This window comes from Schistocerca cancellata, chromosome 1 (assembly GCF_023864275.1).
Source record: "Schistocerca cancellata isolate TAMUIC-IGC-003103 chromosome 1, iqSchCanc2.1, whole genome shotgun sequence".
NCBI lineage: Eukaryota > Metazoa > Arthropoda > Insecta > Orthoptera > Acrididae > Schistocerca > Schistocerca cancellata.
In genome coordinates, this window is record NC_064626.1 from 745590789 (window position 1) to 745616238 (window position 25450).

The 25450-nt window shown below is 40.0% G+C and overlaps 1 protein-coding gene across 1 annotated transcript in view; it reads left to right on the forward strand.

Moving 5' to 3' along the window:
- LOC126185782 (proline-rich protein 2-like) overlaps positions 1-24277 on the forward strand; it is a 43492-nt gene extending 19215 nt beyond the window's left edge. Inside the window, exons 3-5 of the mRNA XM_049928158.1 lie at positions 3524-3616; positions 3862-4003; positions 22217-24277. Of these exons, the coding sequence (XP_049784115.1) occupies positions 3524-3616; positions 3862-4003; positions 22217-22319 (338 nt within the window). The 3' untranslated portion in view covers positions 22320-24277. The remainder of the gene's footprint in view (positions 1-3523; positions 3617-3861; positions 4004-22216) is intronic.
- The last annotated feature ends 1173 nt before the right edge of the window (positions 24278-25450 follow it).

A 25450-nucleotide genomic window follows, 5' to 3' on the forward strand; every position in this document is an offset into this window, starting at 1 on the left:
ACCTATTTTCTCAAGAGTGGCAATAGTTGGCAATATCCTTCTAAGTTTAAAAAATAATTCATTATGTTAGCTACATTTCATACATTAAAACGTATGACCTAATGTGCCCCAAACAGAAATTCGTAGTGACTCCTATTTTTCAATGCAAACTTATCGTAATTCTCACAGTAGTTCACGTAATCCTGTAATAGCACAGTATCTATGATGATCAACAAAATGATAAGCAGTTCACCAAAAGCTGACGATTAAGGCTATGAGATGTGAAAGATTCATTTTTTTTTTCTTTACCAAATAGTTTCTTAAAATCATTTGAGGAAGGTTGCAGATCAGCCAGCTTGCACATTTGCCATCCACGCAGTGAAGCGAGCCTGCCATCTGCTGCACTGCTCTCTGCCCCACTAAACCTGAACGCGAAGCAGCACCGCGGCAGCTGCCCGATGCGCAGCTCTGCTCTGGTCTGTTCTGTTGCACCGCTGCACTATTACCTGGGACATAATTCTGTATATGTGCTTCATTTTGTGTGTTCCCCACTTTAAATACCCTAAGTAATGGTGCAGTATTTTTGCTGTATACAGGACGGTCAGAAACAATCGGAAAAACTTTTAAGGGTGTTGCTGGGTAGCTTGTGCTGAGAAATAATAATTAAGGAAAAAAGTTCGATGTGTTGCGCCATTTCAGAATTAATTAGTGTTGACAGTAACCAATCAGGCCATTGTACGCGCAAATTTAAGCAGCCTCTCAGAGATAGTGCCACCAAACGTGTTCCTCGTTCATGATACAGATATTGGGCATAGGTAGGGGGTGTGTGTGTGTGTGTGTGTGTGTGTGTGTGTGTGTGTGTGTGTGTGTGTGTGTGTTTTTGTGTGTTTTCCTACTTCAGGAAAAGGCCCTTTGGCCAAAGGCTAAAATGTATAGCAGTCTTTCCACTGTGCCTAGCTGCAATTAAATGTCTCCCCTATAGGGTGAGCAGGAAATCTGTCCTTTCCATAATATTGTTGTTATTCCATCCTGGCCTTCCCATTGTTAAATGAAGCCTCAGCTAGAACTGAATTGTCTACATAATATTCCCAGAGCTAGTTTCTGCTGAAAAAGTATTTTGGGTGCACTTTCCCACAAAACGATTTGGTAAGATAACAGGAATTGAAAATAGATGGTATAAGCTGGAACTCAAACAAGATACACTTCTAAAGTCAGAACATGCTAAACTCAATTTCTTGGCAAGTTTGTCTACGTGTTGACTCCATTTTAACTAGTCACTCGGCTGGACCCCTAAGTGTTTCTTCACTCAGTGTTTCATTTATTCTGTGATTAATAATGATTAGTTCTGATGCAAAAATGCTGTTTTTCTTCTTCTTTGAAATTGCATAATAAAAGGCTTTGGAAGATAAAGGCTTAAACTGTTAGCTGTGACTCAGTTACTGACCTGTTTGATTACCATCTGATCTAAGTTTAGTAATGTTGAGGTTTTTATCCTTGATTAGCACACTTGTTACCAGTCATTGGAATATTATGTACGCTCCTACAGGATGCTCAATGTTACGTTCCCCTTTTCTGAGGCTAGTTTTGTTCTTGCAACACATATTTTAACTTTGGCGATATGCTTTCTGTTATGAAGGTAAAATTCCATCCCTGTAAGAGCTATACATGCTCTTCAGTGGTTCTTTTATAATGTAGCCCATTAGTGGTAAAATTATATATAAACCTTTCACGTTTGTAGGAAGATAAAGAGCTTCTGTTTCTGTTCATTATTTTGTGATTAGGCATATATGTAACTTTGTTCATTGTCACATAGTATATAGAAATTGTCTGCTTCTTATTATGTTACAATGTCATGAGTGTCAGACCATAATCATGAAATCTGTTGTTCAGGTAATGACTAATCTGGCTAGTTTCTGTCACTTAATCTCAAGTTTTGTTTGGAAAATTAACCTGGAGGGGTGGATCAACAGTACAGCTATGATTCTAGACCTCTTCTAAATGAGTAGGTGAATGGGTGCTCAGATTGGTGAAAGGCAAAGTCCTACTGCCTTCAGAAGATCATGCTTGTTAATGTAAATTGGATGTTCAAAAGGAATGCTTGGGTTGATAGCACATTTATTTCATTGCTCTTATAAGTATTATTATTTTATGTATTATATACATACTCTACATTATTGGAATACTTCACTGTGAAATGATGGTTGAACTGTTTGCCTTGTCCTTGTCTGCTGCTGAAGAATTGTGATATAAATGTTTGTCAGAATAGGAAGTTACAGAAGATTTTGGAATTAACAGATAGAGTTTCTGACATTATGACAACTCATAATCCCACTAGGCTTTCAATCTATATGTGTAGCACAAACATATCTCACATTATCGTGTACTGTAAAACTGCTGCATAGCAATTATTCTGACAGTCTCAAGCTAAGACAAGATGTTTACATTTGTTGAGAATATTGAAGTTAAGAGATAAGTAGTGGGCAGATACATACATACATAAATACATGCATAACATTAATCCTTGTTCCATATATCACGAATACAACTTTTCGTAATGATGTGAAACATGTCACTTTAACATAAGTTTTCTTTACACAAAATAATTCTTTTTTTTTCGGTTACTACTTCATATCTAAAAATTCGTCTATTGAGTAATAGGAGTTGTCATTCAGAAATTCTTTTAATTTGCTTTTAAATGTTTGTTGACTATCTGTCAGACTTTTAAACTATTTGACAAATGGCCAAATATTTTTGTGGCAGCAGAGCCCACCACTTTCTGTGCCAAAGTGTGATTTAATCCAGAATAGTAAAGATCATCCTTTCTTATTGTGTTGTGGCTATGCACTTTGCTGTTATTTTTGAATTGGGTTGGGTTATTAATGACAAATTTCATAAGTGAATGTACGTATTGCAAAGGTACTGTGAATATCCTAAGTTCCTAAAACAAATGTCTTGAAGGTGATCTTGGGTGAGCTCCAGCTATTATTCTGATTACATGCTTTTGTGCAAAGAATGCTTTCTCTCTTAACAATGATTTGACCCAAAATATGACGCCATGTGAAAGCAGTGAATGAAAATAGGCATAGTAGGCTAATTTACTGATATGTCTATTACCAAAATTTGCAATAATCCCAATATCATAAGTAGCTGAACCTAACTGTTTCAGCAGATCATTGATGTGTTTCTTTCAGTTCAATTTCTCATCAGTGCACACACCCTGAAATTTTGAATATTCTGCCTTAGCAACAGACTTCTGCTCATAGTATATTTTCATCAATGGTGTTACACCATTTACTGTACAGAATTGTACAAACTATGTTTTCTCACATTTTAGTGAGAGGAACTGCAGCAGCCAGGACAACGAGAACTCTTATAAAAATTCCAGACTGCATAGAGTGCTAACTGTGGAATTTTTGTTACCTACACTAATGGGAAAAGCTAATTCTCAATGTAATGCATGTTACAACTCTCAAATAACCTGGAGTGATGTTTTGATGTTGCATGTTCTATTCTTGTTTGAAATAAAGGATTTCTCTCTTCCCAGTTATTCCAAGTGGTGAGCCACATTCCATTCCACAAACGAACATGCCACCACCTCAGCCTCCCGCACCCCAGCAGACATCAGTAACAACAGCAGGTAATTTATTCATTTATTTCAAGACAGCGCATCATTTATCAAGACATAACTTCAGATATGGAATATCAAAAACAACCTTACTGCTTTTTTGCACGACTTACAAAGTTTGTTCCCAGAAGTTGTTTAAAAATGTAGATAATGCAACTTTTGTGTTACATTTTAATATACTTGTATTATCAACCTTTATGCATTTGTCTTGCTCTTGTTCCTTGTTTGTTCTAAAAAAATTTTTTTTTAATTGACAGTGTTCGTTAATGGACCTGTGGCAGTAGGACCAAAACCTTGCAGAGTGCGGTGTCCTATGTGCCATTCAGACATTAAAACCAGCACGGTCACTGAAAACCAGGCTGGGGCTCACATCGCTTGTATTATTCTTTGCCTTCTTGGGTAAGTGTGAAATAACCAAAGTCCTTCACATTTTTGCAAGCACAGTTACCAGAAAAGTCCTGAGCTACCATTATTGTGTAATTGGAAAAGAAAATGTGTTAGTCTTGGTTGGTGTGAACTTGCTTTTAGCTTTATAAAATGTGGTATTGCTTACCACCCTTTCAGGAAAAGTAATAGAAAAGTTAGGGGCAGAAAATTTATGTAATGTGTGTTAGAGATGTCCTACCAATATCATTTTACGTATTGATGAAGCCAATAAGATGGCAAATTAGAAAGTCTTTTCCACTATTTCTTATTAACTGAAAGGAGGTACTTACAGCTAATTACAAGTGTACATTATGTTGTACATACTTTAGTCTATTTTTCCATACTGGTTCAGATATTTGTCCCCCCACAGTACTAAATTTGAGGTGCCTCTGTGGTAGAGTTTATCCAACTGACAGCGTAACAACCATCGGACTTCTGTGTTGGCTGCTTCATTGCATATAAGGGACTGTCCTGGCAGGAACTTCTGCAGCAGACCGAAAACTTGGAAATGACTAGGGCTGAGATTCCAGATTGTATGGAGTGTGGTCCAAACTTTCTCAGTGAAATGACTGGAGCTTGTCAGCGTTCATGACTGCCACATGTGGACTGGCGTTGTCATGGAGAATAACCACTTTGACCACATTGAGGATGCCTCGGCACTTCCTCCCAATTGGAAATGTACTCGAGTTGTACACACTAATCTATTTCACAATTTCATCCATGCAGGAAATGTTGTTGTCATTCAGTGACAAATGCAACCTCTCAGAATGCTAAGTGTCGTGCAAGTCTTCACGGCCTTTTGTGCACTCACATACCACCACCTCAAACTTCTTAAGCCGAGACATTTTTACCTGTATGTGGGCTGCATTTTCCTGTTAATTTCAATGGACATTTGTCCCTTGCTCCAAAGAAAACTCTGATTACACGTATAACTCAGTTCTCACTTCTCATTTTATCTGTTATCTGATGTTATTAAAGACCACTTTTACCTTACTGAAGATTTAAGGTTTACAGTTGCCTTCTCATGCTTTCTTGAAGCTGTGGACCTGCAGTGCTGTGCCACTGGTTGTGCCATGCGACTGGGGGTTAGAATAGGCCCGCAGTATTTCCCGCCTGTCGTAACAGGCGACTAAAATGAGTCTCACACGTTTCGGCCTTTATGTGATAGTCCCCAGTAGGGTTTCACCTTCATTTTTCAAAATTTTCCCAAAGAGTGAGCCAATTGGGGAAGGGTGCCTTACATGGTGCATCGTGTCCATCGTGCATAGAGATCTATAGCCCACTGTCACATCGTTGCATTGCAGTCCCGCTCATTCTCCATCTCTTCGGTGAGGACACCTTCCGGGGTGCGTTTTCCACCATGCACTATGCAGTGTCACTTTCTGTGCCGATGTTGACCATGGACTTCTTTGCACCTCATATCCAGCACAGTAGCCAGTCCGTTCTGGTGGGGCTGCCATGTACTGTGTTTGTTGTAGCCATCTGACAATGCAAGGATCGCTCTGCTGATGCCTGCGCCATTAACTTCCCACGTATGTCAAGGAGTAGATGCCCATCACCCTGGGGCATCAGGACTCCTGGCAATGGCCATCCTGCCAGGTGGCCTTTGCTGCGGCTGGATGGCACCTGTGGGGAGGGCCCCTGGTCGGAGTGGGTGGCATCAGGGTGGATGACACGCCATGAAGTGTAGTACGTCATCTCTTGCTGGAGGTACGCCGCCAGCAGCCTGTAAGTGGGCAAAGTCTAACTTCAGTGCTAAGAAATATGACCCCAAGTCATTCCCCTTCCTGGTCACACCATGGGAGGAACACCAGACTAAGGATGGCAGTGAAGCTTATTTGCTCCGGTACCTCAAGTATGAGAGCTGATGGGGAATCTTTCATGTCCATGTAGCCTCAGTTTTTTGTGGAGCATATGGAGGACAAGTTAGGGTAGGTGGAGGGCTTGTCCAAAATGCGCTCTGGGTCAGTTTTGATAAAAACAGCATCCTCTGCCCAGTCACTGACATTACTCACTTGTGGCAAGTTGGCGGATGTTTCTGTTACCATCATGCCCCATAAGAGCTTAAATATGGTCCAAGGTATTATATGCCACAGGGACCTTCTTTTGCAGTCTGATGATGAGCTGCGCACCAATTTAGAGCGGTGAGATGTTCATTTCGTCTGGGGCATCCATCGGGGTCCGAGGGATAACCATGTTGCCACCAGTACCTTCGTCTTGCAGGGTGTATATGACCCGGGACAACCAGGAGATCCGGGAAAAACCCAGGAATTTTTTCATCCAGGAGAAAACTAGGAAAAACCCGGGATATTTTTAGAATTCCGGGAAATTTTCATTGTTTTAGTTTTTAGTTAAATTTTTGTAATTTTGACTGGTAAGAACCGATACTCTAACAAAGGATATTACTGTATCCCGCTACTGCAGAATAATACTTCAACAATAAAACATAAATGAGAGAAAAAAACGAAAATAACTTAAATTGCAAAGTAAATGCGCCATATACGACGACGACACACGTTGCTCATGCAAGCGTCTGCCAATTGAAAATGTGTCAAAGGCTTAAGGAGTACTATGCAGTGCTTCATAACAACAAATTGCCTCCAATGAGCGTGAAGTCGCAACTTTTTACATTCGATTTGTTTTAGCAGTTACGCGCGGGCTCATGTGCATGCACAGTTGAGTCACGTTTGAGTAGTAGATTCTCTCACTTCTGGCAACAAGAATGTGGCTGTTGGCTGTGCAAGCAGTCGCAGCAAGCAGCTAGATGCTACCAGGGAAAGGGGGCGTAAAATTCATATTCTTGAGGAAAAAAACTTGTTTCACAAAGCACCTAGCATCCAGCGCAAGTTTGCCTATCGATTATTCATATGATTTTTAAACGCTTCCCTGTTGGTTTTTGAACATTTTTTAACACATTTTAAGTTGATTTCTGAAAGAATCATAAGTTGACTTCTGAATGCATGTATAATGTACGTGATGTCTCTGTCAAGAGAATCCTCGTCACATCTAGAAATAAACTTTCCGCAGACCAGAAAGGGGACGGGGCAATACGAACTGAGGGAGTAAAGCCGAACGTATGAATGCAAATCGCTGTCTGATTATGTGGTTGATTGGGTTTGCGAAAGATCAGCATCCATAGATTCAGACTACCAAAATGGAAATAAGCGACTGACAGGAATAACAGGTGAGAAAGATTACGTATTATCTTCTCAGTGTATCCAAGAAAATGAAATTTTGACAGAAAGGTTTTGGCCAGATCGCTACAATAGCAAGGACCAGTAGTACAGTCCCCAGCTAGCAGTCGCTAAGTTCTGTTCTGGAAATAACGTGTTGTACGAACATGTAACAACGCCTAACTGGAGAACAATCGTGGGATAACTAAACCTGTGATTCTGGCAGGGTTAGTGAAGTTAATCGGTGAACAAATTTTGACAGTGGCAGAAATAGCTACAGAATTGGTGATGACAAGATTGTTTGTTAGAACGAGGAAGGAGAAGAAACGGGGACACCACACAAATTATGGAAGAATTTATATAAAAATTTCGTAATACTACTTTTCGATCTCGTACTTGAGAACCTGGTGCATATGAATGAAATGTGAAACTATTCCCTAACATAAAGCTTTTCGCTTGTAGTAGGCCTAATAGGCATTTGATATTGGTAATTATTGGATTATTATCTGTCGTTTTATGAAAATGACCATTTGTGCAAAAACAGTCTTGTTTATTTGGTGTGTTACAAAATTGCTGCCATATTAGAAAGGCCTATTTTGTAGTATCTAGCAGACAGTGACAAAATAGACAGCTCGAGAAACCACACCGGTCTTGGGTATTTTTGTATTAACAGATATTTCAGTATTAGATAACGACATTTCGATTTTTCATGTAGCAAAACGTTTGACGAACTTTGATGATGTAATAGATTCTTTCGTAGAAAGGAAAGCTCGCCATGTAAAGCTGTAGCAAGATTAGAGAGAAAAAAATGCTAGGAGCTAAGGTTTGAAGAAATGTGTAATTTCTTGCTTATCTCTTATCAGTATTGGTTTTATATATCCTGTATTTAATTTTATGTCACACAAAACAGCAAGTTATTAACTAATAGGCAATAAAGAGTTCACGTTTTCTGAAGAGTTCTTGCTCTCTCGATTACAGATAATCCCATCCGCGCCGGCCGTGGTGGCAGAGCGGTTCTAGGCGCTTCAGTCCGGAACCGCGCGACTGCTATGGTCGCAGGTTCGAATCCTGCCTCGAGCGTGGATGTGTGTGAAGTCCTTACGTTAGTTAGGTTTAAGGAGTTCTAAGTTCTAGGGGACTGATGACCTCAGATGTTAAGTCCCATAGTGCTTAGAGCCATTTGAACCATTTGAATCCCATCCGCTATTAATTGCGAGATTTTTTTTAAAGAGGGGTAGGCTGTCAAACCGGCCTCCTGGGAGCAGGAGAGGCACCACAGGGCATTTCAGTGTCCACTCTCCTGAATATAGTTTGGACGTGGGGTAGAAAAATGCTTTAGGAAGAGGCGTGGCACTGCACTTTGGCATACGTAAGACCAAATAATATGTCTTACATTTCCTCAAATATATTTGTTTTATGTTTCAAACTTTTCAGAAAGATGCGCGCTACAAGGTAAACATATTTTGAAAATTAGATTTTTTTTTTGGTATTGACCCGGTTCGCAAATGTCGTAGACCCGGGGCTGATGCGCAGAGCAGTCTCAGTTAACAGTGGGTAGTCTCCACGTGAGCAGTGTTTACATTTAGTGATTTTGCTGTTTCCCCTTCGTTTACTCTCAGGTCAAATGAGAACAAAATGGATATCTGTGGCCGCGAGCTATCAAGTGAATTAAAACACACAATCATATTTACGGAAGGCTGAAATATGTCATTAGTTTCAGATTTTATTTTATTTCCGCCTTTGTGACAGTCAAGCATTAATCGCCTTGCGGAACAATGAATTTATTTTTGTCTGTTTGGCTAAAGAAATTTGACTTTTGTTAACCTTTTCGGCAGAGGCAGTCAATGTATTTGGAACAAAACGTTTAAATCCACAGGGCTCGTTTCAACTGTTCGCTGTATTTCAAGGGCACGTTTTCATTTTCTAGCACGTACGGCATTATGCTATAATAAAGAACCAAACATGATATATAATACAGTACTGGTGCTCCAAGAAAATTTACACCCCGAAAACCACACTGAAAAGCTTAACATCAGGTCGAGGTCTACTTAATTGGGAATCTGGACACTCGAATGTGCACTTTAAGTATGCACTTTAAATGTGCACATTTTTATATGGTTCACGAAATTCAGATGCTCTTGCAGCATCCTCTGATGTCTTGTTTCTTTTATGATATAATGTATGATCTTTCAATGTTTTACACGTACGTAAATACGGGCTTCCTACGTCATTGTAGCTGCGGAAGCGCGCGGTGTCGTCTGTGATCTGCGCTCTCTGGCAACTGCTGAAACGAACCTATTTCTAACAGGTCGCGCGAAAATATTGCAAATATTGGTTTGAAAAGCGTTACTTTCAAAGTAAATATCCTTTTACGTAAGTTGAGTTATGTGCAAGAATGTACCAGGAATTTATTAAATCACAGAGCGTTTGACTCTCAATTAAAAATCAATTCTTTGATGACGAGCCATTTAGAAGACTTTCGAACCCTGAAGATCAGACATTTATGTCATTATTAAAAATTTTACTGGCACATTTGTGCGATATATCTTAAGGTGTAACAAGCGTAAAAAACATCAACAGTATATGCGAAAGCCTAGCTTCTCTTGCAGCTTGAGACCAATATTATATGTGAAAGCTTTGCGTTTCGTGTAGCAACACTATGTATATTAAACTATTAACTTTCCCTGTTTGTGAGTTCGTGCTACTTAACAGTGATGTTGCTGTTGGCTCACTACATCACGTGTCCTATGCTCCGAATATCCGCTGTCATCGGCTGGCGAGATCACGTGACATGAGCTACGAACGACCTACAAAAGCGCTTCGAAATCGATTTCAATGATTTGGAAAGTAACATGCGGTGTTTGGTGGAATTCCAATGTATGCTTTCGTAATACGAAAATTCGCAGCGTACAAGTTGCTGCACATCAAAGATATTTCCAAAACGTGTCTTTTTACCTGAGTTTCGTTTTCTAAAGTGCCGTGAAATTGTACGCCCGTGTATAAAACCACAACCATTCAAAGGATTGATAAGGGAAAATATACTGTCATCCAGGAGAAAGTGTATTTTTAACCGGGAAATCCGGGAAAAATCCGGGAATTTTTTTTCCTTGTCCACATATACACCCTGTCTTGGCGTTCGAGGGTCACACATTGCCTGAGAAGGTCAAGGTGATGGTGACCGCTGTGACGTCAAGCCATATATCCCTCCCCTGATTCGGTGCTTTAAGTGCTGGAAGTTCGGCCATATGTCTTCGCGCTGTATTTCCAGTCCCACCTGTTGAGATTGTGGACGTCCGTCGCATACCAGTACTCCATGTGCCCAGCCTCCCATCAGTGTCAACTGCAGATAGCATCATTCACCTTGCTCACCAGAGTGCAGGATTTTGTAGAAAGAGAGGAAAATCGTGGAGTATAAGACCCTGGACTGACTGACCTACAAATGAGGCTAAGAGAAAATTTGAGCGCCTACATCTTGTGGTTATGACTACTTCATACACCGCCGCTATAACAGTTGTCGCCCCATCAGTTCCTTGAATTCCTGTCACCTCCGAACCGGGAGACTACACCTGCCCCCTTGATGGTGGGGAGCACTTCCCTCACTGTTGCTCCCACACCACCAGCTTCGGGAGCAACAGCCCCCCAACCATCGGGGATTTCAATCCCCCCTTCTGAGCCAGAGAAGTGGAAGTCTTTTTTTGGCTCATCTTGCTAGGAAGTTGCACTGATCGATCAACTCCCTAAACCTTTCCTACTTCTGGGAGATTTTAACGCCCATAACCCCCTTGTGGGGTGACACTGTGCTTACTGGCTGAGACAGAGATGTCAAAACTATACTGTCTCAATTCGACCTCTGCCTCTTAAATACTGGGACCGCCACACGTCAGTGTGGCTCGAGGTAGTTACTCGGCTATTGATTTATCAATTTGCAGCCCAGGACTTCTCCCATCTATCCACTGGAGAGCATATGACGACCTGTGTAGTAGTGACCACTTCCCCATCTTCCTGTCACTGCCTCGACATCATGCCCACGGATGCCTGCCCAGATGAGCTTTAAACAAGGTGGACTGGGCAAATTTCACCTCTGATGTCACCATTGACCCCCCCCCCCCCCACATGGTAACATGGATGTGATGGTTGAGCAGGTGTTCACCACAATCGTTCCTGCAGAAGAAAATGTGATCCCTCACTCTGCAGGGTGCCCCTGGCGAAAGACAGTCCCTTGGTGGTCATCGGAAGTCGCTGAGGCAATTACGGAGTATCAGCGAGCTCTCCGGTGACATAAGTTGCACTCTTCCCTAGAGCATCTGATAGCCTTTAAGTGGCTCTGTGCCCATGTAAGCCAGCATATAAAATGACAGAAACAGGAGTGTTTGTATAGGTACATGTCGACCATTGGGTGCCATATGTCACCTTCCCAAGTCTGGACGAAGATCAGACATCTTTTTTGGTACCAGACCCCAACAGGTGTCCGTGGCATTACCATCAATGGCGTGCTATGTACCGACGCAAATGCGATTGATGAGCACTTTGCTGAGCACTATGCTCGAGGCTCTGCATTGGAAAACTGCCCCCCAGCCTTTTGCACCCCCAAACGGCGGATGGACAGGAAAGTCCTCTTGTTCACTACAGGCCACTGTGAACCCTATAACACCCCATTATGGAGTGGGAGCTCCTCAGCGCACTTGCACATTGCCCTGACACAGCTCCTGGGCCAGATCGGATCTTCAGTCAGATGATTAAACATCTCTCGTCTGATTACAAGCACCATCTCCTCATCATCTTCAAAGAGACCTGGTGCGATGGCGTATTTCCATTGCAGTGGTGAGAGAGCACCATCGTTCCAGTGCTCAAACCCGGTAAAAACCCACTTGATGTGGATAGCTATCAGCCTCACAAATGTTGTTTCGTAAGCTGCTGGAACATATGGAGTGTCTGTGGTTGGTTTGGGTCCTAGTCATCTGGCCTTCTGGCTCCACGCCAGGGCAACTTCCGCAAGGGGCGTTGTACCACTGATAATCATGTATCCCTCAAGTTTGCCATCCGAACAGCCTTTTCTAGAGGCCAACACCTTGTTGCCATCTTTTTTTATCCATGCAAAGCGTATGGCACCAGATGGCTTTACCATATCCTTGCCACATTATACAGGTGGGGTCTCAGAGGCCTGCTCCCGATTTTTATCCAGAATTTCCTGTCCCTCCATACGTTCTGTGACCAAGTTAGTGCCTCCCATAGGTCCCCCCCCCCTTCCCATATGCAGGAGAACAGGGTCCTGCAGGGCTCTGTATTGAGTGTATCACTATTTTTAGTGGCCATTAACAGTCTAGCAGCAGCTGTAGGGCCATCCATCTCACCCTCTCTGTATGCAGACGACTTCTGCATTTCGTACTGCTCCACAAGTACTGGTGTTGCTGAGTGGTGTCTACAGGGAGCCATCCACAAGGTGCAGCCATGGGCTTCCAGCCACAACTTCCAGTTTTCAGCCTCTAAGTCATGTGTCGTGCACTTCTGTCGGTGTCGTACCATTCATCGGGAACCAGAAATTTACGTTCATGACGATCCACTCACTGTAGTGGAGACATATCGATTCTTAGAACTGGTTTTTTACGCCTAATTGACTTGGCTGCCTCACTTTCATCAGCTTAAATGGAAGTGCTGGCAGCACCTCAGTGACCTCCGCTGCCTGAGCAACACCAACTGGGGTGCAGATCGCTCTAGCTGCTTCAGCTCTACAGGACCCTTGTTCAGTCCCGCCTTGACTATGGGAGTCTAGTTCATGTTTGGCGGCACCCTCAGCATTGTGTGTACTCGATCGAGTGCACCACTGTGGCATTCGTCTAGCGACAGGAGCTTTTAGAAAGAGTCCAATGATCAGTGTCCTGGTGGAGGCCGGGGTCCCTGCATTGCATATGCGACGTGCACAACTGCTCGCCAGTTATGTTGCACACATTCATAGTTCTCCTGAGCATTTGAATTACAGTGTCCTTTTTCCACTCACGGCAGTTCGTCTCCCGCATCGGCTTCCCAGGTGAGAGCTAACGATTGCAGTTCGCGTGCGATCCCTTCTGTCTGAACTGGAGTCCTTCCCTTTACCACCTCCCATCCAGGTCAGTCTGCATACACCTCCATGGTGTACACCTAGGCCGCAGATTCGTCTGGACCTTTCGCATGACCCTAAGGACTCAGTTACGCCTGCCACTCTCTGCTGTCACTTCCTTTCGATTCTTGACGTATTCTGGGGCTCTGAAGTGGTGTACACCGACAGCTCGACGGCTGATGGTCATATTGGCTTCGCCTACATCCACAGAGGCCATTTTGAACAGCATTTCTTGCCCGATGGCTGCAGTGTATTCACTGCAGAGCTGGTGGCCATCTCTCATGCACTTCAGTATATCCGTTCATGCCCCAGGGAATTGTTTCTTCTGTGTACTGACTACTTGAGCAGCCTACAAGCTATTGACCAATGCTGCCCTCACCATCCTTCAGTAGTGTCCATCCAGGAGTCCATATATGCCCTGGACCAGTCCCGTCGTTCAGTGGTGTTTGTGTGGACCCAAGGACACGTCGGCATCCCAGGCAATGAACTTGCCGACAAGCTTGCCAAATAGGCTATGCAGAAACAACTTTTGGAGATGGGCATCTCTGAATGTGACCTGCATTCTGACTTACGCTGTAGGGTTTTCCGGCTTTGGAAGACAGAATGGCATAACAGTATACACAACAAACTGCGTGTCATTAAGAAGACTACGAATGTGTGGAAGTCTTCCATGCAGGCCTCTCGCAGGGAATTAGTTGTCCTCTGCCGGCTCAGTATTGGCCTCGCTTGGGCGACCCACGGTTACCTTCTGCGCCATGAAGACCCACCTGAGTGTCGATGCAGCGCCCGGTTGACAGTAGCCCACGTTCTGGTACACTGTCCCACATTGAATGCCCACCGACAAAATCTTGGGTTACTGGATTCGTTGCCGCTAATTTTATCTGACGACGACTCATTGGCTGATTTAGTTCTACGTTTTATTCGTGAGGGTGGGTTTTATCATTTGATCTAAGTTTTAGTGCATGTCCTATGTTGCTCTGTGTCCTCCACCCTAGTGCTTCTAGGATGGAGGTTTTAATGTGTTGCAGAGTGGATGGCTTCTCCTTTTTATTCTCATGGTCAGCCATCCATGGTAATCTGCTTTGTTGTTTTAATCTCTTCATCCAGTTTATTGCATTTCTGTGGTTTTCTTGTCCCCTTTTGTCCATTTACATGCTTGTTGCCTTTCATCGTACTTGTGATTTTTCCTTTCATTCCGTTTTGAGTTGTCAGTCTCTTTTGTTTTATTCTCACACTTGGGGCATTGTTTTATTCAGACCAAGGGGCTGATGACCTCATAGTTTGGTTCCGTTCTCCCTTCTTTAATCCAACCAACCAACCAACTAACTTCGTTTCCAGCTGCATGGGGTCAAGGGCTGTAAGAGAGCTCACAACAATCCCGACTCACTACAAAATGATGTCACTGCTGTTTAGAGAAATCTTCGGTATTTAGTTGTTTTCACATTCAGTATATTCAGTCTGTGGGGACAACTGCCTCATTACTCGAACAACATAGCTGAAGTGGGTCTTGGAACAGCCCATAAGAGAGTGACATTTGTCAACAGTTTCTATTGACTGTTTTTGGGTGTTTACTTTGTCAACGGAGGTGCCTTCCAAAACACCACCAAGCAATTACACCAAAGTAACTTCTTACACCATCACTGCACAAACCAAAATTGAAGTGCGCGCAGTGATACTCTTTCCATGTTAACTGCCTGAACAACATCTTTACATGAATATCTTTCATCTGGTTGCGAGCAAGAAGTGAAATTTATTTTTATGAAATGAAACTAGTTCCAGAGTTCTTTTGAAGTCTTAAACACCTGTGATGTGTACATGCAGACTAAAGTGATGAATGAAAATGTGTACCAAGGCCAGGAGTCAAACCTAGGTCTCCTGCTCACTAGTCAGAACACCGTCACAAAGTGGCTTTGCACAGCTGCACGAACTATCCTGGCATACCTCCCTTCTTAACCCAAATTCCCATTCAGGCCTCAGCCCACTTGCGTTGGGGGAGGAGGCATGCTAGGATGGTCCGTGCATTAGGTCAAAACCACGCTGTCAGGGTGGCATAGTGGTTAGCACATCTGCCTAGTTAGCAGGAGGCTTGAATCCAGGCCTTGCTATAAATTTTCATTTGTCATTTCAGTGTTCGAGAAAATTTTTTCTCAGTATTGAGTTTATGCTCTGCTGAACCAACTATTACATTTAACACTTAACTCTATGTTACAGCAGACAAAAACAGATGAACACACAATAACGTTGTTGTTGTTGTTGTCTTCAGTCAAGAGACTGGTTTGATGCAACTTTCCATGCTACTCTATCCTGTGCAAGCTTCATCATCTCCCAGTACATACTGCAACCTACATCCTTCTGAATCTGCTTAGTGTATTCATCTCTTGGTCCCCCTCTATGATTTTTACCCTCCACGCTGCCCTCCAATACTAAATTGGTGATCCCTTGATGCCTCAGAACACATCCTACCAACTGATCCCTTCTTCTAGTCAAGTGGTGCCACAAATCCAGTTCTATTCAGTACCTCCTCATTACTTATGTGATCTACCCATCTAATCTTCAGCAGCACCACATGTTGAAAGCTTCTTTTCTCTTCTTGTCTAAACTATTTATTGTCCATGTTTCACTTTTATACATGTCTACACTCCATGTAAATACTTTCAGAAATGACTTCCTGACATTTAAATCTATACTTGATGTTAACTTCTGATAAGTAAATTTTCTCATTGCTATTCTTTCCTTTTACAAACCAATAAATAGTAATTGTCTCAGGTAAGTAAAATCCACAGTGCTTCTACATGCACTCAATAGAAGCTCACCTAATAACCTCCTGAGTTTGGGCTGTAAATATATTGTAAATCTTTATCTTCTTGTGATGCATTAAACAGTACAATTCTCACTATTAAATTCAGTATATCTGCAGAACATAGAATGCCTTAGACAACACAGTGTTGTCTATCATGAAACTTTATTCTCTCAGCTAACAGTAAATGGCATGTCAGTGCATGTACCATATGTCCATAACTTAGTAACTCATCCATATGTTCATTCAAAGTCATAAGCTTGCTGAAATAAAGCTTAAAATTAGTATATATTTCAGTATCTCCACACGTAGTTCCACTTTCCTGACATTCACTGTATCTCATGCGAAAATCGTCATTAGAAAACTCGTTATAGCTTAAAGCTTCCTTTGAATACAGATTTGCATTTCTAAACTGATTACTGCAGTGCTTAAATTCAATATACCTGTGCATATCTTTACTAATAAGCTTACTTCTCTGATGACATACTGAAATCAAAAATCAATTTTTCACTTAAGTATTAGTACAGCACAAATATTTTTCATGCTGAGGTTTACAATATTCAGACTTTAGTAAGCTCGCTAGGACACAAAAAGTATCTTCTAAATGCTGCTTCAAATGGACACAGTTAGAATTGTACTCTGGTATTTGGCACTCTAATATATCACTTCCTGTTGTAAATGTTTAAGAATAAAAGTTCATTTTAGTCATATCTGCCCAGACTTTGGGTAATACATCCTTAAATTGCTTTAAAAATTCAACGGGATGTACAGACCCATCTGGTTTGAACTTTATTAATTCCTTCTGGCATGCTATGGTATCATCCAAAGAATTTGTGTTAATGTCAGTGAATTAAAGTTTCTCATGTACCTCTGACTCATCTACTTGTTGTAGGTGTTCCTCCAAACTAGCTGAAGTGTTTGTACCACCAATTACATCATCAGAATCTCTGTTCTGCTCTAGTACTTCTTCTTAGTGTCATGTCACTGAGATTTGGTTATGTGTATCTTCGAATTCCTGTGCGGATTCTTCCTCTGTATTTGTTATTTTACTTTAAACTTCTTTGAATTGTCCTGTTACCTCCTTCTGGACTAAATCACATTGTTTATGTATTTCAGTTTGTAACTCCTTATGTAATTTGACTAATGTTATGTCTATATTGGCAATTTTACTATTTGCAGAGTCTATTTTTGTAGATATTTCTTCTGAGGTCTGTCCTTGTGTTGTAATATTGTTTAATATCCTGTCTAATTTTTTAACTGCTTCATTTGAGCTGTACTACTGTTTGACAACTCTTCTAGTTTAGCAAATAAAACTGTTATATTTGCCTTTATCTTTCCTGTGGTGAAGAGCTTTTAGTAAAGAACAACAGTATGCCTGTGAAATCACACAGAATTATCATTAGGCAATTTTTACAACACTGCACAACATAGAAAAGTGTTTATGTATAATTTCACACACCAAATTGAAAAGAAATCTCAGGTTGGGGTTTCTTACAATTCAACTAATAGGGGGCACGGCAAGCTGCACAACTCGGCTGATTTGTTGTGTGTGGACGAGACAGAGTGATTTCTTGCTGTACTGTTGTGTAGCCATTGCTGTATTCAGCTAACCAGCTGTCATACTGTGAAGCATAGGGATGCTGCTGTTGTTGGTTGGCTGCCGCAAGCCGCTCTCAGAGGTTTCTGATGCCCTCCTAGCCATGGAATCGGCTTGACAAAAATCTTCTTTTTCATCAAGTCAACAGCTATTACAACACTGAATATTGCTAGTTGACCAGGGTGCTGTGGTCAATTAATTTTATTTACTACTTCTGTTGTAACAATTCTGTTATTTAGGGGTCTCCCCCGCCCCTCCCCAAATCACAGAATTATTTTTTCGTAAATATTGTAATTAAACTGGACAACACTACAGCATTTGCTCATGTATATTTTCTCCATTGTTGACTTCAGTTGCTCTGGGCAACATTGTATATTTCTTGAAAACTCCTTTTTCATATCTCAAAAGCTCCCTCATTTCAGTGCCTCCTATCTGTATCCTTCACCTTGGGTGCCAAATGAACTGTTTCGGAATACTCGTTGCAATGTGCAGATGCTGGAAGAGTGCTTAAGTCTTTCTGCGAAACTGTCTTCTAGAGAACTCTTCTGTATTTAGTCATTCTCTTATTCAATATATTCAATGGTGACAAACCTTGTAGTACTCAGGACAACATATCTGAAGTGAGTGTTCACATTGTCAGCAGCAGAGGTACTTCCTCCACGCCTTCCGAAACACTGCCAAGCTGTGCTGCCGAAGTGTTATCGCTGCCTCCAGAGCAGGTAGAGACTGAAGACAGCATCACGCCGTGACGATTTCCTGTGCTCGTGCTTCTCACATCATTTTTGCACAAACCAAAATTGAAACATGCACAGTGGATACTTCTTATGTGCTAAGTACCTAAACAGTCTTGGCCGGTCTGGTCCAAGAAGGGTTCACCACTGGGAACGGATATGTCAACTTCACATTTGCTGCTGTAATTTGACTGAAAGAAAAATAGGGGCAAAGACTTTCTAATTCATCCACATTAATATACAGCTTATTGTTGTTGTTTGTTACATTTCATAGTAGCTTGTCACTGTAATTTGTTCTGACTTACTATTTCATTCGTGTAAGCCTGCCTCTCTCTCTCTCTCTCTCTCTCTCTCTCTCTCTCTCTCTCTCTCTCTCTCTCTCTCTCGTATTTTTATTAATATATGTTGTTATATATGTACACCTGTGTGTGTGTGTGTGTGTGTGTGTGTGTGTGTGAGAGAGAGAGAGAGAGAGAGAGGGGGGGGGGGGGGGGGGGGAGAGAGAGAGAGAGAGAGAGAGAGAGCAACAATTTTTCATGTTGCTTCTAGTGAATACTTATCCATTATTTGTAAATGGAAAGTAAATTTTTATCCAATATTCCGATTGGGTGTGGAGTATTGGTTTAGAGTAATATGTTACCTGCACATAATCTTTATCTCCAAAATCCCCTGTTCAACTTCTATCTAGTAAGATTTTCCTTGCTTGCTTTTACTTCATAATTTTTAATATATCATGTCTGTTGCACTGGATAGTATTTTTTTCTTTAAATAACTCAAACTGCATTGATTACTTTCTACTCCTGTGGCTCTTCCCCCCACCCCCATCCCCCAACTCATCCCCTGCGTACATATTCTATCTGAGGACAACGTTTACTTTAAATTACATCATATTTGCTTTTATCTGTTAGTGTTTTTATTTCACTGTTGGAATTCTCGCATTTGTGCCATTTTTCAAGCATTTGTAAAGCGTAATACAACATGTTGTGAAAATATATTACTGAAGTTTGTTAACATTAGTATACTTAAAATATTTGATGTTATAATATGTCGTATAAATAAAAAAAAGTAACAGCTAAAAGTGAATAGGACATAATTAAAAGATTTAGAGAAGCTGTATATCCTTATTACAAGAAATTAATTTTGACTTACTTAAGCCTACATATCAATAACAAATCAACGTATCTTTTTAATAAGAACATATTACTGTAATATGATAAAGTGTAACTCAGTTCTACAGCAACAATATTAACATAATATAACATCAAATCTTGTGCTTGAAAACAGCACAAATGCTGAAATTGCAATAGCGAAATAAAAACAGTAACAGCTAAAACAGAATATGACATAATTTTAAAAATCTATAGAAGCTGTAGACCCATATTAGAAGTACAGGTAATTAATAGCTGTATGTTCGACAGAATAATCAAAATTTAAATAATTCATTCATTAACTGTATTCTGTAGACCTTACTTAAAAGTAAAAGTTTCGTGTGTTACCCTGCTGAAAAATAAGGAATTTTGTATGTAGTGTTTCATTCAGTGCTCATTAATCTCCATTTCTGATACCATTGGATGATTTTTGTTAATTTGATACTGAGGTTAACACTGAAACCATCTGATCTGGACCAATTGTAGACTTGTAAATAGTCTTCGTGGGTTTGCTGTCGGATGGCATTGTGCAAATTCCACAATATTTTCTCGGAGCAACTGTCCAACATGACATGTTCAGGTGGTTCAACCTTACTGGTGGCTAGGTACGACAGTCGTACCTAGCCACCAGCAAAGTTGAACGACCTGAAGATGGCATGTCGGACAGTTGCTCTGAGGAAATATTGTGGAATTTGCACAACGTCATCTGGTGGCAAACCCATGAAAACTATTTACAACATGTCTGCTGGGCAAGTTTGAAGAGTCACAATTGTAGACTTGCTTAGCCGTCACCTGTACTGTATGGTGGAGTTTGGCAGTTGATTAACATCCTCATCATTGGCAAACATTATTTTGTGAACAGTCCTTTATTGTCTTGGAAGATCAGTTGTATAGGTGAAGTGTGAGAGTACCCACAGCAATAAACTTTATGGAATTTCACACCCTTTTCTCTGCCATTCTGTGTTGACTCAATGTAAAGTCCTGCTTTCTGTTAATAAGATAAAAATCCAATCTATATAAAACTGAAGCTGTTAGTGCACTGTCATTCTAGTTTCTTCAAGTAGAATTTTATAATACACACAGTCTAAATATATGACAATATCACACGAGGGAAAAGTTCCAGTGAGTCAACATTTTATTACGTGCTTAATGACGCAAAAAAAATTGGAAATGATGGAAGGAATGAAGTCTTTCAGTAATTAGACAGAGAGGTGTTAAGATTGCATATTGAATTATTAAGGAAATATGAAAAGAATTGTTGACTGATTACAAAGGTTGCTTTTTAGGTGGTCATTGCAAGATAATCAAAATATTTTATATGCCATCAGAAACACATAACTAATGTCTGTTGCCATTTACATGGTCTATTGGAGTAAACGTTAACACATATGCATTTCGCTTCTAATCGTTAAAAATAAGCTTTTTGATAGTGTCCATCAGAAGGGTAATAGAGGTCTGGAAAATATCCCCATGTTTTCTTTCCAGTCTCGTCCATATAAACAATTTGTTATGCACTCTTCATAGTTCTGCACTTTTTGGTTATATCGCCGTAGATATATGGTGCATGATTTTTTTTTTTTCTGTCTACCTTAGTCACTGTACTCTTCACCACACACTTTGCCAGCTATGAAGAAGAGCTTGCACATTACGCATGTAAATGTTTGAATGAACACAAGTGATTTACTTTGTGCTACTACAATTATGGCATTATTTAAATTAAATCTAAATGATAGGGTAGTTGAAGAAGAAGATCTAACCAAATTAGTTAAAAACCTGATATATGGTCTGTTTCTAAGATATCCTTGTGCCCAAAAAGCATCTGAGTTTCCCACCAGATATTAAACAACAGAAAGCCAATGGTGGATCACCAGTGGTTATGAAAAGGATAGATTGCTGCTCACTGTAAAGATAACACATTGAGTTCCACACAAGCACAACGGAAAGACTGTTACACACTAAGCTTTTGGCCAAAGCCTCCATCAGAAAGAGAGAAAAAACACACACACGCATTCACACAAGCAGGCACACCTCAAAAACACACATGTGACGACCATCTCTGGTGGCCTTCCTTTCTTTTCTGAAGAAGCCTTGGCCAAAAGCCTAGTGTGTAACAGTCTGTTGTGCCTGTTTGCAACTCTGTATATCATCTTCAGTGTGAGTAGCAATCTGGCCTTTTCATAATCACCAAATATTAAGAATTGTTATGCTCAAAATAATTAAGTTAAAAATTGTTTCAGCAGGTATCATTCACAAGTCACATTATCATATTTCCTGCCAGCTTACCTGTACTTGAATATGTCATGTACTTTGTATGCCACCATTCCATTAACAGCCATTCGAATTGTGACCCTAAGTGGTGGTGGTGGTGGTCGTGGTGGTGGTGGTGGTGGTGGTGGTGGTGGTGGTGGTGGTGCCGCCCATTGATGGATTCTGGTTCATACTGATTCAGCAGTCCCTAACAGTTCCTTTTAATCTGGTTTCTATTTTTTGTTGACATATAACAGACTCATTTTATATGAAATTTACAGTAAGGACATGTGTTGCAACTCTCTCTGCATTAATAATGCTACTGTTACTTCAGTAATTACCCCATACTGTTTGTTTTGCACAAAAAATTGGAAATACAGAGCAGCCTTTCTTTCACAGGTGCTTTCTGTGTAGCTGTATTCCATATTGCATGGATTCTTGCAAGATTGTCCAGCACAAGTGTCCAGTCTGCAAGAGCTATCTTGGAACCTATAAGGGCTAAACAAATTCTGCAACTTGCAACACCGGTGCTCTGTGATTCGTGGTTGCTATGAGGAATGTTGCATTTGATACTCCATTATATGTTCTTGTTACATTGTAATCTCAATGTTGTATACTACATCTGTTGTTGTCGTCTTGCCATTTCTGCAGTGTAATTTAAAAAAAAAAAAAGAAGATAAGACTAAGTTCAGTCTTCTGCGAAGATGAAGAGCAAACTTCATAATTTTTCTTAATAATCTTAATGCCAAATACTTAAACTTGTGTGCAAGTAAATTTTTGTTTTTCGTGTAGAATTTTATCTAAGTTCCAGGAATACTGTGTAAAAGCTTGACAAAATTTATGCCACATAACGGTGTGGATGTTGTGTAGATCTTCATAATTAAATGTGTGAGGAAGACAAGTGATGAGTCTTCCCTTGTATATATGTTATAAGCTATAATGTGTCAGGGATAAGACCTGCCTGCGTGTAATATGGACAGTGGTATGAAGTGTTACAAATAATAATCAGTTGTTCATTGTCTTTGCTTCGTTGTGCAAAGTAACAATACCTGCAAAATAGTTGCGGTAGATTATTCAGCCTCATATGGTCACAGCCAAAGTATACTCGTTTATAAGTTTCAGCTTTCATGTTTATAATATTTATGTTTACTCTACAAACATATTTTTCTGTTTGTTTATGCCATATTCTTTTACTTTAACACAGCTTGCCAGGTATACTCTTTTAAATTAGAACTTAGATCATTCCTGTGATTATGATTTTCACGTGTGACAGTGAAGCAGGTGTGCTGTAATTATGAGAAATGTGTGATGATTGTCATGTTAACATCAAAGGTTGTAAAAGTAATCACTTTCCATTTATCATTACAGTATGTGTGTGGTGTTACAGAATGGGTATCTGTGTTAAAATGTTGGTATTTTCCATTATCAAAAGTTTGTAAGCCACCTTATTTGGCTGTTTATGTGGGAATAAGGATATAATCTGTGCCAATTGACTCACATGTCATACAGATCATATTGAAAATGACAGAGGAAATAGATTTTAGATACAAGGTAACTTTTTTATCTGTGCTATCATATTTAATGAAATTGATAAAAATTTGAAGGAGGAGACAAAGTACTTTTTTTTAATATACCACACCCTTTCTAAGCATTATATTTACAGACAAAATGTACATAAATTGCAGGCTTCTCTGTGTAAAATTTACGTTCATGACATGATGGCCTATTGTTAAGTATCCCCCATCATATTATAAGCTTTCAACATCATTGTAACACTGCTGTATTAACTATAGTTCCATATATGTGCATTTAAATTTTACAGTTCTATTTATCTATTTACTTTGTTTCCATTTGATATATTTCCTTCTAAGTCTTCCATGTATGGTTTCATTTTCCCATATTTTATATTTAATTACTGTAAATATTTTTACATGACTGATTGTAATTTTAAGTCATAAAAAAGTTAAAGGACATTTCATTGGCATACTTCAATTATTGTTTTATACAATTGTGGATGCTGTTGGCTTTTATTTATAGAAAAGGTATCACCTTTTCAGTATTCAATATGTAATGCAACAACTCTAGTTGATATTTACACTTCTATTTTCAGAGCTGTGATTTGTAGATACCTATAATTTTATTGCTGTAGATATATGTCTATTTTTGTAAAAATTTCTAGGTCAGATATATTACTTAGTTACCATGACAGTCAGTAATTCAGCTTAATATGTGATGATGTGGTGCTCATAAAAGAAATCCAGTGGTATAAGTTCCAAGTCTCTTGTTCAACAAAAGGATAAATAACACAAAAGCTGTATGACTGCAGATGGTCTACTTAGTTTTATGTGCCCCATATGTTAAATTATTCTACTTACCTATGCTGTTTTAAAATCTTGTAGGAAAGATATTTGTGTGGAATGAAATACCAGTGTAAAGAAATAAAATGCTTCTTTGTGTGGACCACGGTGGTGTCATTTGTGAAAACTTTGAATTTGTATTAAACCAAAATGTTTATGTATTACTAGTCTTTCACAGGGAAAATACTTGCATTGCGTATTGTAGAATAACTAGAACTGAAGTTGCTCATTGTAGGAGAATAAAGTGCAATAAACAAGTAAGTGAAAGCACATTTCTAGTAAATGCAAGTGAATCGTCTAGATGATTGAAGAAATTGACAAATGACCCCCGGGAACCATGGGCCATGCCACTGAGAGATAGGTTGCGTGCCTCAGCGGTAAAGATAACCATTTCATGTAACCACATCAGAAAGGTATCTGTAGACAAACCAGAGTAACTTATGATTCCTGAACAGGAGTAGCAGTCTTTTCAGTGGTTGCAGGGCGAACAGTCCAGATCACGAACAGGAAAATACAAGGTGGGGGTCAAGCACACGTGGGCTAGATGGGAGTAGTGATGTCACCATGAACCCTCTCACCACCCTGCAGGACATTGAAGCACATAGGCACATGGCGCCCATGTTTAATTCATTTGTAGTCATGAATGTTATCTGGATTTTCCATGGTTTAGTGTATTATTGTCATTTTTGTTGATGCTGTTGTTCTTGTTAAGCTTTATTAGACTGTTTTTCTATGGTCAGTGAAATGATAGTGTAAAGCCTCTGAAGGACATCTCGGAGGGCATTGCTTTTTTGCGGAGGGAGGGGGGGGGGGTCTCACATACACTTAGACCAAATAGATGTGTAGTACAGAGAAATCCCGTATAATGTCATTTTAAATTCTTCAACTATATTAACAGGTTTCCTGTTTCTATTCCAGAAAATTACATTACACCATTTTTCATTTTTGTCAGATGGTTGTTTTTTTTTCCCACATGTCTGATTAAAGTCCTTATGAAACACATTACAGCAAGGTCCTCCATTCCTAGATACTTCTCATTTATAATATTCTTTAACCTTACAAAAAATTTGGGTTATGATCAATGAAATTGCTGTGGAATTGTTGAAATTCTCTTTCCATTTCCGAAATTGGTTTTCAGTTGGCTGCATTAAAGACCCTCTTTAAATTCTTTGTAGCCAGTTCTTTCCTGAAACACTTGCATGATTAATTAGTTTACTACACAAATGTGCTTAATTGAGGAGTTTGCATTTAACTCTAAAGGAACAGACTCTGCAAT